Source organism: Schistosoma haematobium, chromosome 5 (genome assembly GCF_000699445.3).
Source record: "Schistosoma haematobium chromosome 5, whole genome shotgun sequence".
Taxonomy (NCBI): Eukaryota; Metazoa; Platyhelminthes; class Trematoda; order Strigeidida; family Schistosomatidae; genus Schistosoma; species Schistosoma haematobium.
Window position 1 is genome coordinate 18,254,169 of NC_067200.1, and position 18,363 is coordinate 18,272,531.

Genomic DNA, 18,363 nt, shown 5'->3' on the forward strand with positions numbered 1-18,363 from the left:
TACTAATCAATATTTGAATCAATAAATTTTTTTTCTATTTTTTTTCATTCCTTTTCTTTCTCTTTTTTTGTATTTTTCTTTTCATTTTTTTTTCTTTATATAGAAATATGAATATTTTAAAGATTGGAATAATTATTTAGAATTTTTATTAAATGCATTAGCAATGACTTATTCAGCATTAACAATAAAGAATCATTTAAATCATCATTATATTGAATTAGGTGTAGTTGTAATGTTTTTGGCATGGTTTAATTTTCTATTACAAATGATGAGGTAAATCAATTGATTAAATGATAATTTTCTATTCTTTTATATTTCAAGTTTATTCATATAAAGTATTCTAATTAGAAATGGAGCCCCCAAATGTCCTGGTATGGCTGAGAGTGGGGAGAGTTAGCTCACCCTCTCGAAAAGTTCTTACATAGCCACGCGTCTATAGCCTATGCCAGAGAAGTCCTACTCACTGCCTTCTCATAGCAGGGGTATTGTTTACGAAATGGAGTGGACGAAAAGCGAATGTCCGGCGCTTTAACCTAGTTGGTGGACACAGAGAGTCCACCTAGGGGAGATGGAAAACCCTCATTCCAAACCAATGTTGCACATGGGTTCCAGTATCCTAAAGGGACAAATAGGACATGAACTTCTAGTTGGTCACCGATTCCCATGTGACTACATCTCCTGACGTTGCTCCACTACCTTGTGCATCAGACCTTTATGTCGAAGGCTCCGGGTGTGGCCCCCTGTCAAAATCACTTGCTTCGGTTTGGGCACCCGGGCAGTATCATAGCCCTCACACAAATTCCATTTGATTTGTGTGGCGCATATGTATTTGGTGCCTACTTGTACCAATATCCATGTGTTAAAATAAAATAATAAATAAATTGGAAATGGAAGATTCAGTTTCTTAGGTTTTACTAATAAGCCTCAGGTTAGATCTACACTAGAACTTGAATATGAGTGAGTGAGTGAGTGAGTGAGAAGAGGTATGAAATAGGAAAGAAATGATTTACTTCAAAGGTTCGTTTATGTACCGAAAAATGAAGGTTTAGGCTAAACTATAATTTATGAATGAGTCAGTTAGAAACATATGAGAGATTTCAAAGTCACGGCGCCCATTTCAGTACTTGATGCTTATATATAATCGGTCCATAGAGGATTTTAAAGAAAATGGGATAACTAAGCGGTTACAACATAAGAGATTCCTAAGAAGTTTCATTTATTTATGATCATGGTAGTTAAATGACTTGTGGACCTTTGTGTAGATTACTGTGATGATATTGTCTTTCGATGTGATATATATTAGAGAAAAAATGTTTGTTATTATAGGAACTTTTTTCACTCGATCCAGATTAAGACTAAGACAAACTGGATAATAAAAGCATCAATAACACTGGCTGCAGAAAGGTACTACAATGCTTACATAGACTTGGTTATGTGCATCGTGTCATTATCCACAAGTAGCATTTTGTGTGCTCAACAGCTGAAGTACACATAAACAATATTAAAGCTGTGTGGTCGAGGCTGAAAGAGTTTTTGAGTGTTTATCATGGCTCCAGAGGCCGACTATTCTGTAGTCGTATGGATGATTTCCTCTATTGCATACATTACGATTTTAGAACCACTGAACCTCTTTCTAATGTTGACAAGTTTTTGAACCACGTCTAAGAAGTGTATCCACTTTATTTCCTTGATTCTGTATAATATATTTTTACTCTATACTTACTGTTTGTTGATTGGCTAATATTTCTCAAGGCCACTTAAGGGTTGTTCAGAGGTCAGTCATAAATTATGGTCTCCCCAGAGTTTTTTTAGCATTTTAGATGGCCCTGGGCTTCCGAAAAATTCAGGAATGCTACTAAACATAATATCAGTATAAGTAATCTCGCGAACAGGATGATAGATGCGCACTGCCGAGGAGTCCCACACTAGGACAAAACAACCGAATAATGCTTCCAGGCTTTTCATGGTATTCTACCTTTAATTGACCCATGAATTCAACTAGTAAATTAGAATGAATTTATTTGCAACTTAATAGCTACCCTGAAATCTATGCTTTCCTGTTATTTTATGTATTTTGCTCAGATTTAAACATGTTGGAATATTTGTTGTCATGTTTTTGCATGTATTTGCAACTGTTGGAAAGTGTTTAGTTGTATTCTCTGTGGTGTTTATTGCATTCGCACTGTCATTTCATGTTTTGTTTCGAGCTCCCAGTTATTCAGTAAGTTTACTTCTTAAACTATAAACACTTTAGTTCATGATGTACATCGTGTCTTTGAATATTCTGATAATGTGTTGTATCTTGTGGCTTGTTAACTGTATAGCGATATGATCGCCAATTGGAGAACAGTAATTTATCGACCGGATCAATGACACTTGTACGTGCAGTCTAGAGTCCTTGATATAGTAGCTTATCTTCTAACCTAGCCGATACAGTTCCGAAAGCCAATCTCGGTCTCCGTTATATTGAATCAGATATTTTAAACTTGTTATGCCCTTAGCATATACGATTATCGTAAAATACAATTGCCAATTTAGATAAGCTCACTTATACGACCAAATTAATGATACATACACTTATACGAATAGTCTGAAGTTCCCAACTCCAATCTCAGTCACCGGTATGTCGAGTCATATATTTCAAATATACTTAGTTTATACACAAGCAAAACCGGACCACATCACACCATAAATAGAAGATTATATTTGTACAAGATCAAGCTCAAAAATGGGTTTGATTGTGAGAGACTGTAACTAATAAATTGAGAATAACTTGAGAATAGTAGATTATATAATGGTAGTTAATAGGTCAAATAGAAGCTTATAATGAAAGGAATATGAATAGAGATGGTTTATAAACAAAGGTGGATAGAGGCCAATAGTGGAATCGAGTTTGACGCGCATTTCGTCCCATTTGGGACTCGTCAGATGGATGCACCTGTCACATCTCAGAGTTGATGTTCACTCTCGGACTCAAACCCAGTACTCCTAGTTTCAAACCCCATCGTGTTATTCACTTAGTTAGTGAGTCCTGATGGCCACTTGCTTGTGTAATGTGGTAAAGTTCAAATTCACTTAGTATCGTTTCACATAAATCTACAATAGATCAGTCTCTTATTGGCATACGTGCCTACTGTACGGATTTCCTCGATACTGTCTTAAGTTACAAGTATTAAAAGCAAAGATGGATAGTGACTAGCAGTGGAATCCAGGAGTGAAATTGCAGTCCTAAACATCAATGGGAAGATTCAAGTAAAAACAGTACCAAGTGAATACATGGTTTATTTACCTTCTGTTAATGTATTAAGCTTATAATGAATGGAATATTAATATACATATAATAGAGTCACCTAATAGTTATACAATAAGAACATACGTATCATATTAGTCTATAAGTACTTCCTAACGGTTCCTATTCACCTATTCTTCGTCCAGATATAACATAAAGGTATTATGTAGACTAGTTGTGTTTACATATGTGAATAGTTTTTCTTCTAGACATATTCATAATATGACAAACTTCTGATGCATAAAAAGATGATCCTCAGTAAGTTTAACAGTCAATATCTGTTTATTCATTATTAGAATTATCTATTATACCGCTTGATATTGGATTAAGTCAATGGATTCATCATTGAATAATAAGTAACTTATACTACTTGATCAATTTGTATTACACTACTTTTCAGAAGTGCACATTCACAAATGTCACCTCGCGGGATTATTACCCAGAACATATGCTTCACCTCTAAAAGTTGTGACCAGTGGAGTTCAATCAGGTCTATTGTGAGATAGTAACTCATGGAAGACAATGTTGAACGATGGTGTAATATCGTGGAAGTTGATTGAAATTAGACATGAACACCGTCTAAATGTTAAGCGCTCATGTGACATATTAATAAGTCCTAGGTTCGAATCCTACTGGATGGAATTGTAAAATGCATACAACTCAATAAGTTCCACAATAAGATAAAATGGTTATCCAATACTTCCAAGTTTTCAATGATAGTCTAGTTCATAATTGACTTATGATCTCAATATTCCTCCCCCTTCTCCCAACTCTCTAATTATAATTGAATATTGATTTTATATTCTATTTATTGAACATCTAATTCATCTTCCAAATTATTGATTTTTAGGACACAATAACATCCTCATCATCATCATTGAATCAATCAATAATCGATTATTGTTTTCCAATAATTCATGATAATGATTTTAATAATAATAAAACAAATTTATCAATATCATTAGAATTGAAACCATTTCAATATTTAAGTTTATCATTATTTAAAACTTTAATGATGATGTTAGGTGAATATGAGCATACAGCAACTATTATAGAACCATATATAGGAAATCATTCATTTCAATTACATTATCCATTGATAACATTCTTTTTCTATACAACATTTATATTTCTTGTACCAATTATATTAATGAATTTATTAGTAAGTTCATATATCTATATATATCATCTATATCGATGATCTTTGATAACCATGTTATGAATCTTAAGTTGAATTGTATAAGAATTGCCGAAGAATTCAAATGTTAGATGATGGTTGGAGGTAATTGACAGGAAATCCTGGACCCGGGTTTTGTGCTACTACTTAGCACTCGTCAGCAAGGTGTACCTGTAATCTTGAAGGAACTGGTACTGCCTGACGGATTTGATCCTGTGTCACCCAGCTTCACTAATAAGGACTAGACACGCATGACATTGATCGCCACTCAGTGATCAATCAATTAAGAATTAAAATGTAGAACTGTTGATAAATACTTTGGTACGATTGAGGATGAGATGAGTCAACTCTCTTACTCACCAAATACTTGCATATGAACACGTACATACAATCATTATCAGGGAAGTTCTACATACTGTCTTCTCGTCACAAGGGTGTTGTTTAAGAAAGTGAAAGGATGAAATGCAAATGTCTGTCTCTTTGACCGGGTTGATGGACACGAAGGATCCACCTAAAGGGAAGTTGGGTAACCCTGATTCCAAATCAATGGTGTATATGGGTTGCAGGATCCTGAGCAAACAAATGGTGCATGAACCTATTGTTGGTCACTGGCTACCATGAAACTGCCTTATGCATCAGACCTTTAGGTCAAAAGCTCCTAGTATGTCACTCTAACAAAACCACCTGCTTCGGTTTGGGCTTACTTACTTACTTACTTACACCTGTTACTCCAAATGCAGTATAGGCCACCGACCAGCATTCTCCAACACACTCTGTCCTGGGCCTTCTTTTCTAGTTCCATCCAATTCTTGTTCATTTTTCTCATGTCTATTTCCATTTCTCGGTATCATGTGTTCTTTGGTATTCCTCTCCTCCTTTGACGTTGAGGATTCCATGTGATGGCTTGTCTTGTGACGCAGTTGGGTGCTTTCCTCAATGTGTATCCTATCCACTTCCAGCGCTTATTCCTGATTTCTTCCTTCGCAGGGATCTTGTTTGTTCTCCCCAACAGTAGGTTATTGCTAATAGTGTCCGGCCAACGGATCTGAAGTATTTTGCGTAGACAATTGTTAATAAACACCTGTATTTTCTGGATGATGGCTTTTGTAGTTCTCCAGGTTTCCGCCTCATACAGTTGAACTGTCTTGACATTTGTATTGAAAATCCTGACCTTGGTGTTGGTTGACAGTTACTTTGAGTTCCAGATGTTCCTCAGTTGTAAATATGCTGCCCTTGCTTTGCCAATCCACGCCTTCATATCTGCATCAGATCCACCCTGTTCATCAATGATGTTGCCCAAATATGTAAAGGTTTTTACATCTTCCAAATCTTCTCCGTCAATTGTGATTGAATTGGTACATGCCGTGTTGTATCTGAGAATCTTGCTTTCCCTTTATGTATATTGAAACCTACTGCTTTTGAGGATGCTGCTGCTACCCTGGTCGTCTTCTCCTTGGATTTGTTGTTGTGTTTGCGATAGAAGAGCCAAATCATCTGCAAAGTCTAGATCGTCCTAGACAATATCCTATCCCTCACATAAATTGAATTCCAATCAAAATATCAATAATGCGATGATCCAGATCATTGAAAATCACATTTAGCCTCGATATATCTGCTAAGATTGACTATAGAAACTCATATTCTCAATAAGATCCAATGATATGCATATGCTATATATGATATATATGATATTCTATTATATTAACCAATGGATCATATTGTTTATTCTTAAGATTGGTTTAGCTGTTGGTGATATTGAAAATGTTCGAAGAAGTGCTGTACAACATTTAATTTCTCAACAAGTTTATTGGTTAGCTGATTTAGAACCAAAATTAACTGGAATATTTCGTTCTAAATTATATAAATCAAATTGGATGAAAAAAACTAAAGTAAATAAGACTACAGTAAGTAAAAAGAAGGAGGTTGTGTTTTTATTTCGATGGTTACTAGTAGTAGTTGAAAGCCCCCAAATGCCCTGGTATAGCCGAGAGTGGGGTGCGCCCGCCCTCCCTCTCGAAATGCTCTCACATGGCCACGCGTATACAGCCTCTGCCAGGGAAGTCCTACTCACTGCCTTCTCGTGGCGTTGCTGTTGTTTACAAAAATGAGAGGACGACAAGCGAATATCCGGCGATTTAACCGGATTCCAAACCAATGGTGCACATGGGTTCCAGTATCCTGCGGGAACAAATGGCGTATGAACCAATCGTTGGTCACCGGCTAACATGGGACTGCATCTCCTTACGTTGCTCCACTGCCTTGTGGATCAGATCTTCAGGTCGAAGACTCAGGGTGTGGCCCCCTAAGATAACCAACTGCTTCGGTCTGGGCACCCTGGCAGTATCACAGCTCACACACACACAAATATGGTGTGGTGCACATATATTTGGTGCCCTCTTGTACCAATATTTATGTGTTGAAATAATAATAATAAAGTTTAAGTCGTGAATCGATTGATGTTAGACTATCATTGAAAATCTAGAAGTATTGGATGGCTGTTTTGGTCCTACTGTGGGACTCAACATTGCCCATTCATGATCTTGACTCACGAGATTCGAACCCAGGACCTATTGATTAATGTTTACATCTTTTTGTGATCTATTTTGATGAGTTCACAAGACTCTGTTCAATGATTTATCGAAAGAATCTATATGGAACTTCATTCAATTATTAACCATCACAAAATAACACTAAATTATTCAATAACAAAAGATTTTTTTCTTTTATGCGTACGAATTGAATATTGTCAGAAGGGGATTTTGTGGAGATTGTAGTAGTTTAATAGTTGAATTGATGACTCAGTTAAAGCTAGACCGCTATGGAAAACCTAGAATCACTGAGTGGTTATTTCGTCTTAGTATGCGACTCCTCGGCAGTACATATTCACAACCTCGCTCGTGGGATTCGTACCGAGGACCGATAAGTTTTGGGTTCATATCTCATGAGTTTAACTATTGAACTAAATATGCTTATATTTATAGACCAACAAAATATTCATTCCTTTTGATAGACACGTATAACTAACCTTTTTCTTAATACTTCTACTAGTTCACTGTTTATTTAAGTAGATAAATGGTACAGCACAAATTACGTAACACCCAGAAACGGAGAGCACATGTTAGTCAGGGAGGGATTTTGTACAGACTTTAGTAATTTAATAGTTTAATTGATCAGTCAATTGAACCTAGACCACCATGGAAAACCTGGAAGCACTGAATGACTGTGTCGTCCTAACATGGGACTCTTCAACAGTGCGTATCCACGATCCCTCTTACGAGATCCAAACCCAGGACCTTCGGTTTCGTGCGCGAACTCTTAACATCTAGACCACTTAACTGGCTGGCATTCAACAGTGTTAATGTCTAACCTCAACCAATCCACAAAATTGTGCGACCATCTTCCATTGTACTGAGGTAGATACCTGTCTCTACCCGACATGGATTAGCTCCACTGATCATGACTTCTCACTAGAACTCCAAGAATTCCTTCACGAAACTAGTCACGAGTGTACACATAGTAACTATCAGTATGGGGTTGTGGGGATTTTTTTAAAAATTGAAACTATTTGTTTTCATTTTTTTTATAGGGATTCTTAGATAAATCTGGATTCGAAACGACATATGAAGAAAATCTAATACAAAAGTATCTTAAAGAAGCAGTTAAAAAGTGAGAAAAACAATGATCCTTTACAGCTTTATTTGACACCAGTGTTCATTTGGAATCCATTAATAAACTGCTCTCTATGCATAACTATGGGATTCAGTCAGTTGTGGGAATTTTTTATGATAGTGACCATCTTCCTAGGTACACTGTAATATCGAAAAAGATTCCATAAGGTTTTTTTATTCCCTCTGTTGAATACTGTCCAATAATCAAGCAAGTTGATGTATTGTGACGAGTTCCATTCAGTTTCTTGTTCAACAATGGTAGTTTATGTCGTAGTTTGGAGAGGATAAGATTTATCTTCAATGCTTCAGCTGATGTGGTGTCTGATCCAAATGGATCAATATTTCTTGTCTATTGGTCTTGCTAATTTCCTCTATTGTCGGTAAGGTACCATCTGTGGGCTAATATATACTCTAGTTTATTCAAGAGTTCTTCAAAGCTCTTTAACCACCAGTTCTTCTACTCTTGAATCTCAGTGACTGATTCCTTTTATTTGATCCTGACTGGTTACCCTGATCTATTACATTTCCCTGTTGGCTTCTTGGTTGTATAATACAGTTCCTTAACATTCCCTTCTCTTATGGAGTGTTCTGCTTTAGTTGCCAAATCTACATATTTATGCTGGTCGTCTCCGATTATCCTCCCCACTCGTTAATTTTAATCTGTATATTCGGTCTGTAGGTTGACCGTCTCTTCTCTTATTCGGCTGTTGTTAACTGCTGTCTTGTTTTCTTTTTCTTTTTTGAATCTTGAACAGAATGTCGACAGAAACCCATTCTTTATGTTGGTGTTTCTTTGCACCCAGTTCTTTTTGATATGCAGAAATGTTGACTTCGTTAATCTACTTCCATTTGTTCTTCATAGCGATTTCCTCCTCTTCTAGTAGGTTCTGAATGACTTGAAACTTGTTGGCGAAAACTATCTTGAGCTCTCTGAGGTTGTTATTATCTAAGAGATAGGTTACATAAAACTTTTGTAGTGCTACTTGTCCAAATATCCAATCCTTCCTTAGCTTTAATTTTACCGTATCGACCATCAATAGATAATGAAGCTATATCTCCTCTCTTCGTTTTTCGTTACGTTCCTCATGAATCTTTTGGGTTTGTTATTTAGGTAGATGCGGTTACCCTAATTTTCCATGGTGTCTTGTGAAACTCGCTTATCCATGACTATATTAAAGAAAGTAGATAGATATTATGCTAGTCTCACATCATACTCGTTTCCTACTCCTAGTCATTGTTAAACCAGGATTTTGTTATCATCTTTGCAGCTATCCATGGTTGGTGAGTAGCACTGGGTGACGTTCATTATAATCCTATCATTTCTTGTTTTGAACTGATAACCCATACAATAAGCACTTCTCGTTCTTCTTTGGATAGCATCAGTGAAATTCCTTGTGTATGTAAGGGGTTATATTCTTTGTGATGATAATACAATAGCATCTATCTTGAAGTTGTTCTTTTCTATCCAGATTGTGTCTAATGAGTTTCGTTTAATCCATTGAGCCAGATTGTATTTTCTTATTTCTACTGCAATTAGAGTGACCGTCCCGGTCAGCTCTGTTGTCGTGACCTTCTATGTATCTATATTAATTGGTTCTCTAGTTATCAGAAGGAGGATTGGTTTCGTGACACGAATCATCTAGGCTTTCATCATAAGGCGTTATAACTGTTCTATGTAGGAACCCTTCAAATAGTAGGCGATAGTTTAAATGGTTTAATTAATGTGCACAAGTTAGCGTGTTTTAGCCAGGTTCTTTTTTACGAGGTTGGATTGCTAACCATAAACTCAGTCCTTCTACTTAGGATCAGATGTAACTGTAGATGGACTCCGGGAGGCATTATTATACTTACAATAAAATGCCTTTACAATATTCGGTCAAATTAACCGTACTAAGAAATCTGATACTGGTATGGGGGTTGTAGAGATTATTACGTTTTTGATTGAGATCATGGACCGATTGATGTTAGACCAGCACTTTTGGGAACCTGGAAGCACTGGACGGCCGTTTCGTCCTATTGTGGGACTCCTCAGCAGTGCGCATCCACGATCCCGCTCGCGGGATTCAAACCCAGGGCCTTCGGTCTCGCGCGCGAACGCTTAACCAACTGGACCACTGAGCCGGCATCCAATGGTGATAGTGTCTAACATCAACCAATCCACGAAATTGGGCGACCATCTTCCATTGTACTGAGGTAGGTACCTGTCTCTACCCGACATGGATTAGCTCCACTGGTCGCGGCTTCTCATTAGAACTCCAAGAATTCCCTCACGAAACTAGTCACTAGTGATCCCGCGAGCGGGATCGTGGATGCGCACTACTGAGGAGTCCCACAATAGGACGAAACGGCCGTCCAGTGCTTCCAGGTTTCCAAAGGTGGTGGTCTAACATCAATCGGCTCATGATCTCAATCAAAAATCTGATACTAATCATATTGTTTATGTGCTTAAATCACTTCTAATTGTATTTCTGATTAATTCAACATTACATGCAAGGTGTAAATGGTTGTTTGCAATAGAAATTCCAAATATAGCTCTTAACGGTGTTTATAAAAACTCCACCTGGGACCCCTCTGGGGCTACTGTCGGTCCCAAGCTCGGATATAGGAGGAGGATGTTGGAGACGTTAGATCCCCAGAAATCACTTAGAAAAGGTCCTAATTTCGTAATTTTATTTTGAAACTTTGAATTTCTTTGTTTTCGCGCCAAAAGCGCTCATTTTCACCTTCATTTCGTATTTCCCACTTGGGAGAATCTTAAATGCTATTGGTCCGTTGTGTCTATTAGTATGCTATTTAGTAACGCTTCCCAGGGACGGTTTTGTGCTGTATATATGTGTTTTGATTTGTGTTTGTTATTATCGCTCATACTTTTGGCCGTTTGAGGAATACACTTCCTCATTCCAAGCTTGGACTTTTCTCTTTAAATAGCGGGGCTGGGATGCATCAAACAGCTAGCTTATTGGTTTTTGGTCACCGATTCTTTGTTCCGTTCGCAGTCTGAGTGAACTCATAACCGCTTCAAACCTAGCAGAGGGTTCGGCATGAGTTTAGCGATTCCATCCTGTGGAAAACAAACTCGCTAAAAAACGCTAACCAGAAAAAATAATTCAAACCATTTAAAGTCTGCCTTGGAAGTTAGAAGGACATCATTCAGAAGTTTTTGACGCCTCGTGATGGAAACTGAGTTCCTTTGGAAGTCACAAGGTTGATGACCCTTCTGACATCTAGAGCAACCATTAATTTAGGTACATAGAATGCTCGTACAATGTGGATGACAAAGGGAGTCATCCAAATTGCTGAAGAAATAAAAAGATGCAACCTGAAGGTGTTTGGAATCAGTGGAAATCCTCATTTTAAAAGTTATTTGATAGACATTTATCTTCTATTCAATATCATGCGTAGACATCTACTATTCTAAAGTCAATCAGATTTCTGATCATCTTTTCGTAAATCTATGGCATCTTACAATGAAATTAATAAAATGAGTTAAGTGTTTTGCTGTTTAATTCCATGACCTCCCCAAAATGAATCAAAGAAATTTGTTTAAGATGTGTAACTGGGAAAGAAACTGAAAGTGTTTTATCTCAGAAATAGTTTAATCCCGAAATTGTACCAGGAACTTAGTTCAAATTTAGCGAAATGACTTTGATATGAGAACTTTTACTTCTGAAGAATACTCGGTCTATAAGTTAATGAAATACTTCAATGGAAAAAAGCAAGGATAAGATCAGGGGACAGTTTTGATATATATATATATATATATATATCAGAAATGAAGGATGAATAATGTTTGACGGTTAGAAAAGACAGTTGTGACCCAAAACGGAGTACTTTCTGCAACCTACAAAGTCCGTAAATAACTGTTACATGAATAGACTACTTCTTAGTTAATAAGTAGTATAAATTAATGATGTAAAATATCAGCAAAGAAGCATTTCTCTACAAAATTATAAGATCTTTCTGAAATAATCATCATGTTTGCTGCTCAAAAATAAGTTTTGTCATCTTAATATAAGCAAACTCTGATTCCATTATATTTAATTACCATTAAAATACTTATATTTTCAGGCAACAAATACTTTATATAGAAGAGTTTATATAGTAACGAAGAGGATGACATCAAATTGTCCAACTGATACGTGTTATCAGACAAGAAATCAGGTTCTTAATATTTGAGATCGTTCGTTTCCAAGTTAAGATGGTACTAAGCCACTAAATGCCCTGGTACGAGCAAGGGTGGGGAGAGTCAACTCTCCCACTCCAAATACTCTCACATGAACACGCGTATACAACCACTACCAGGGAACTCTTACTCACTGCCTTCTCGCGCCATTACTGTTCTTCACAAAATTGAGAGAATGAGAAGCAAATGGTCGTTGCTTTAACCGGGTTGGTGGACACGGAGAATCCATCTAAGGCAGTTAGAAAACCCTCATTCCAAACCATTGATGTACATGGACTCCAGGATCCTGAAGGAACAAATGGCGTATGAATCAATCGGTGGTCACCACCTGCCATGGGACTGCATCTCTTGACATTGCTCCAATACTTTGTGGATCAGACCTTTAGGTTGAATTCTTAGGGAGTAGCTCACTAAGAAATATTTGTATATTTCGTACAAAGTGAATAAGGAACAAATCGAACTGTGTCAAATAGACAAACAAATGAGGATTTTCCAGTAACTAACTAGTCTAATATAGAAATTTACGGTAAACATGCTTTTCCCCTTCAGTTATATGTATTATATATGTGAATTTCGTTGATATGGACCCATCTTTATTTGTGCGACTATGAATAACTATTTGATCATATTCATCATAATAGACATTGTTGTTTCTATGTATAAAATTTCAGAATAACTTCTATTGACAAAGAGACTAAATTACAAACAACTAGAATGGCTGCAATCATTGAAAAGTTAGAAATTCGATCAAAAGAATTCAATATTGATGAAGGTGTCTATCCAAGAGTAAGTATATTCTACTGTTTCCTTGGTTCTTGTATGTATGTATGTATGTATGTATGTATGTATGTATGTATGTATGTATGTATGTATGTATGTATGTATGTATGTATGTATGTATGTATGTATGTATGTATGTATGTATGTATGTATGTATGTATGTATGTATGTAGGTAGGTAGGTAGGTAGGTAGGTAGGTAGGTAGGTAGGTAGGTAGGTATATAATCATTCTGTATGAATTTCAATCAATAACTCAAGTGACAACCACCCATGAACTGTACAATTCAGTTTATTTACTTTTCATCCTTTAATCATCAAATTGAAGAGTCCCATTATAGGAAGAAACTGCCGTCCAGTGCTTCCAAGTTTCCCATAGTAGTCTAGCTTCATGAATTCAACTATCAAATTATCAAATTGTTTGATATTTAGTATGACCCATTTCTTATAACATTTAAGTAGTCACGTCAACAGTAAACAAATAATGTTGTAGTGAACAAGAACATGTAATTGAGGACAATCGAATGTATTTGAACACACAAATCACAGATTCCCTTAGTCAAATCTAAGAACTATACAGTGAATACTTCATTTGCAAAATGTCAATCAATCATTTCAGACCTCATTGTTCTTTCGTTTCTACACCAATCAGTCTTTGTTCTCGTTCTCTTTTCTTCTGATCTTCTTAACCTTCTGCCTTTAGGAATTTCACTGTCGATTGATGATACATACTACTTATATCTTTCGATTTCAGTAGCACACATCACAAGTAATTTTGAACTAAGAAGTGACTAAGTTGAATATCATAAGCCGAGACTGTGAATGTGTTACAATGATTTTGGTCATTCCATTCCTATAGTCAGTTGACAACATGTCTCTTCTCCTAAATCTTTATACAAGACTTAGTCTAGGGACTTTATTCAATCATCCAGTTCATTATACCTACGATAATCACTCTTATTTAGAATTACGACATTCAATTCTTTACATGATTCAGCGTATATTGAATCTCGATCAGAATTAGGTTGTCTAATAAGACAACAGTAAATCTTTAACGAGATTTAATGCATCACAATGTCAATAAACGTGTAATCTACATCGGATTGGTTTCAATAAACCATAGTCTAGTTACTCATACTTAGGTTATTTCTACGTCCTTAGCTTATACGATTATCGTAAAATACAATTGCCAATTTAGATAAGCTCACTTATACGACCAAACTAATGATGCATACACTTATACGAACAATCTAGAGTTCCCAACTCCAATCTCAGTCACCGGTATGTCGAGTCATATATTTCAAACAAACATAGTCTGCATACAAGCAAAACCGGATCACATCACACCATAAATAGAAGATTATATTTGCACAAGATCAAGCCGAAAAGAGGGTTTGATTATGAGAGATTGTAGCTAATAGATTGAGAATAACTTGAGAAAAGTAGATTATATAATGGTAGTTAATAGGTCAAATAGAAGCTTATAATGAAAGGAATATGAATATAGATGGTTTATAAACAAAGGTGGATAGAGGCTAATAGTGGAATCGAGTTTGACGTGCATTTCGTCCTATTTGGGACTCTTCAGATGGATGCACCTGTCACATCTCAGAGTTGATGTTCACTCTCGGACTCAAACCCACCACTCCTAGTTTCAAACCCCATCGCATTATCCACTCATCTACTGAGTCCTGATGGCCACTTGCTTGTGTAATGTGGTAAAGTTCAAATTCACTTAATATCGTTTTACATAAATCTTCCCATTGATATTTAGTACTACAATTGATCAGTCTCTTACTGACATACGTGTCTACTGTACGGATTTCCTCGATACTATCTTAAGTTACAAGTGTTATAAGTTAACTATGTGGATAACGTGATGACGTCTGAAGTAAACGCTATTTTGTTCGAGTCCTAGAGTGAACATCAACTTAGTGGTACAGGCACATCCAATTGACGAGTTTCAACTAGAACAAAACGCGAATCCTGAATTCTTCTGTTAGCCCCTATCCATCTTAGCTTATAATGTACATAATTTGCTTAGAAAGTTAGTGACTGACTGATTAAATGGCTAGCAGTGCAATCCAGGACTGAAATTGCAGTCCTAAACATCAATGGGAAAATTCAAGTAAAACAATACCAAGTGAATACATAGTTTAGTTACCTTCTATTAATCCATAAGTACTTTCTAACGGTTACCAGCCATCTATAACAATCATGATCTCAGATGTTTCACACTATCATTACAATAATCCTTTAAGGTCATCTAAGTCGAACAGTAGGATGATTATCATTGGTTAAATCTTTTGTGTTCAACCTTATACTGTTATTGAGCATAGAACAGAACACCTAATTTAAATATAGTAAGATCATCATTGTGTTATTGATCAATAAAACAAGTCAAGGAAGGAAATTAGTTCAACAAAAAGGTGTTCAATACGAACAATCTAAAAGAAAAACACAGTCTGAAGTGGTATCTTATCATGAATTTTCTATGAAAAGCGGTTGTTTCTCCTTTACAAAACTACGAATCATCAGCTGACTGGTAAAGATAATATGAAGTTCTGCCAAATAGAACATTTTCCTCTGTTAGGTCCCAATAAACATAATGAATGGTAACTTTTGGGATCTATTGATGGGCCAATACTAAACGTATATGTCTATTGTATGATTATTAAGTAACTTGACTTTGCATATTCATATTCCTCTTATTATAAACTTTATTTTGACCCATAAACTATTATTATACCTTTTGCCACTCTTGACTTATATCCAGTATATTAGTCACTGCCTCCCAAATTCGCAGCCACATCTGGCTAATTCTTGTACAAATGTTGTTCCCTATTATATGGTGTGATGTGATCTGTTTGATTGGTATATAACCCCAGTATATTTGAAATATAAGGATTCATATTGCAGAGGCTGAGACTGTTGTTCTGGACTTAACTGGCTGAGCTAGACAGGGAAGCAGGGCCAATCAGGAATCTAAACTGCTCGCACGTGTTTTACGCGTCCTTGGTCCGATCGATAAGTCACTGCTCTCTAATCGGCGGTCACAAGTTATAACATCCTCATAGATTTCTAGTGTCCGTTTTCTTCAGTATCAACTTTATCATGAATGTTCATGAACAGAATCTTCTTTAGTGCCAAATTAATGTGAATCTATCACAGTTTATTTAGTCATGTAAAGCATGTTATATGGACCATGCGAAGTAAACTCTTTAGAAACACATTTTCAAATATCTCCCCAGCTTACTCTCGAAAGGATTACAGAAGTCAGTCAACAACATCTAGTTAATTCTAGCCACTCCGTTTCACCAGATGCCTCCTTTAAAATCATACATATAGTCAGAAAAGTTGGTTCAATGGAAAAATATAAATGAAAAACTTATGCACAGTAGAGGTCAATGTTACTCACCAGTTCAAGTATAATCTCTGCATACAAAAAAAACAGTATGTTTAGTCTGTCATTCATTCCATAATCTTATTATCTCTACTCCTTTCTAATTGTTTTCAAAACTATTAAATAGCCATTATTACAACTTTTAATGATTCTATTCTTGATTGTTACTAAGGGGACAATTATCATCACTGTATAGTTCTTCATTAGACAATTATTACATAATCAGAAGGGCTTTGTGAAGATTTTAGAAATTTCATAGATTGAAATCATGAGTCAGTTGAAGCTAGACCAACATGTAAAACCTGGAAGCACTGGACGGCCGTTTCGTCCTAGTATGGGACTGCTCAGCAGTGCGCATCCACGACCCCGCGGGATTCGAACCCAGGACCTACTGGTTTCGCGTGCGAGCACTTAACCACTAGACCACTGAGTCTGTTGTGAGATATCAGCTCACTGAAGACAATGGTATAAGGTGGCGCAACTTCGTGGATTGGTTGAAGTTAGACATTAACACCGCCGGGTGCTGGCTCAGTGGCCTAGCAATTGTAGTGAACAAGAACACAAGTGAGAACAATCGAATATGTTTGAACGCCAAATTACAAAAGATCTCAGTAAAATCTGAGAACCAATTGTTTTAAACTTCACTGTTCCTTTTGTAAAATATCAGTTAATCGTCTCATACTTCATTGTTCTTGTATTTCTATACCCATTTCTTTCTATTCCCATTCTTTCCTCTTTCATCTTCTTAACCTTCTGCTATCAAATATTCTATTCCTGATTAATGTTATGTACTACTGATGTCGATCATAAGTAGCACACACGCTATAATATAACAGTTAAATCTTTATTTATCTAGTTAGATTAATAATGATTGATGTTTAGAGTCTTGTCTTACCTGAAATGGACCATTCAATTAATTGATAATCATAAAGTCTATTCAAATTTTATTGTTTAGTTCTATATTTCTATTTTCAATTCTAATAGGGGGTTTCTGGTTTAGATCGAATTATGGAAATGGATTATGCAATTCATTGATGAGTAAACAAAAGAATCGGACGAAATGAAGATGAACAAAACAAAAAAGAAATTCGATCTGATTTCAACATTTGAAAGTTCCTATTGTCTTTTACATTTGAAATGAACGATTACATTAAATGAATATCTTACTTGTCTTAAACTAATTTACATTGTGATTAGAGGATAATGTTAAACCTTCACTGAAATCAGGAATCTATCTGATAAGTCTTGCGAATTGAACGCTATATTCGTCTCCTAAACTATTCTGTAACCCCCAAGCTAGAACTATACAGCGACCTGAACATAAGAGAGAAGACGCAAAGTATGCGAGAAAATACTTTAGTCTAAGGTTCCTTTTTGAACAGAAAACACGGGTACTTATAGATGTTAACATTTGTTAAATCAACATCATATTTTAGCCAATCCGCTAAAAGACATATTATGCTACTGACCAATAGTAGCACGCCGCGTTGACATTCTAGAAAGCTCCATCATGCTCTGATTGGCTAGGACTATTCGGCTCCTTTTGGGCCTCTGTAGGCTCCGTTGCAGTTCTCGGAAAGCCGACTCAACACTATCCAAATTAGACTTGAGTTGTGAGCAAGACTAACCGTCTGGAGTTTCAATTCCTTGGATGTGTAGGCTATGGTTGAATATTGTTTTTGAGAGTCTTATACAAGAACTAAACGATAATCTAATACTTTAAGACTTTTAATAGTTGTCTAACTTAGATTGATTTGTGATTTCAATGAAGTTGTTACGACTTGTGGCCTGTATGCCTTGTTAATGGATAACGTAATGATACTACCGATTAGAGAGCAGTGACTTATCGAGCGGACAAGTACAAAC

General features: G+C 36.2%; 1 protein-coding gene across 1 annotated transcript; it reads left to right on the forward strand.

Moving 5' to 3' along the window:
* Window positions 1-142: 142 nt before the first annotated feature.
* TRPA1 (Transient receptor putative cation channel sub A member 1) lies at window positions 143-17,676 on the forward strand. Its single transcript, XM_051217656.1, has 7 exons — window positions 143-273; window positions 2,083-2,221; window positions 4,140-4,451; window positions 6,200-6,370; window positions 8,053-8,132; window positions 12,989-13,103; window positions 17,482-17,676. The coding sequence occupies exons 1-7, from the start codon at window positions 164-166 to the stop codon at window positions 17,530-17,532; spliced, it is 978 nt and encodes a 325-aa protein (XP_051065070.1). The 5' UTR covers window positions 143-163; the 3' UTR covers window positions 17,533-17,676.
* Window positions 17,677-18,363: the final 687 nt, after the last annotated feature.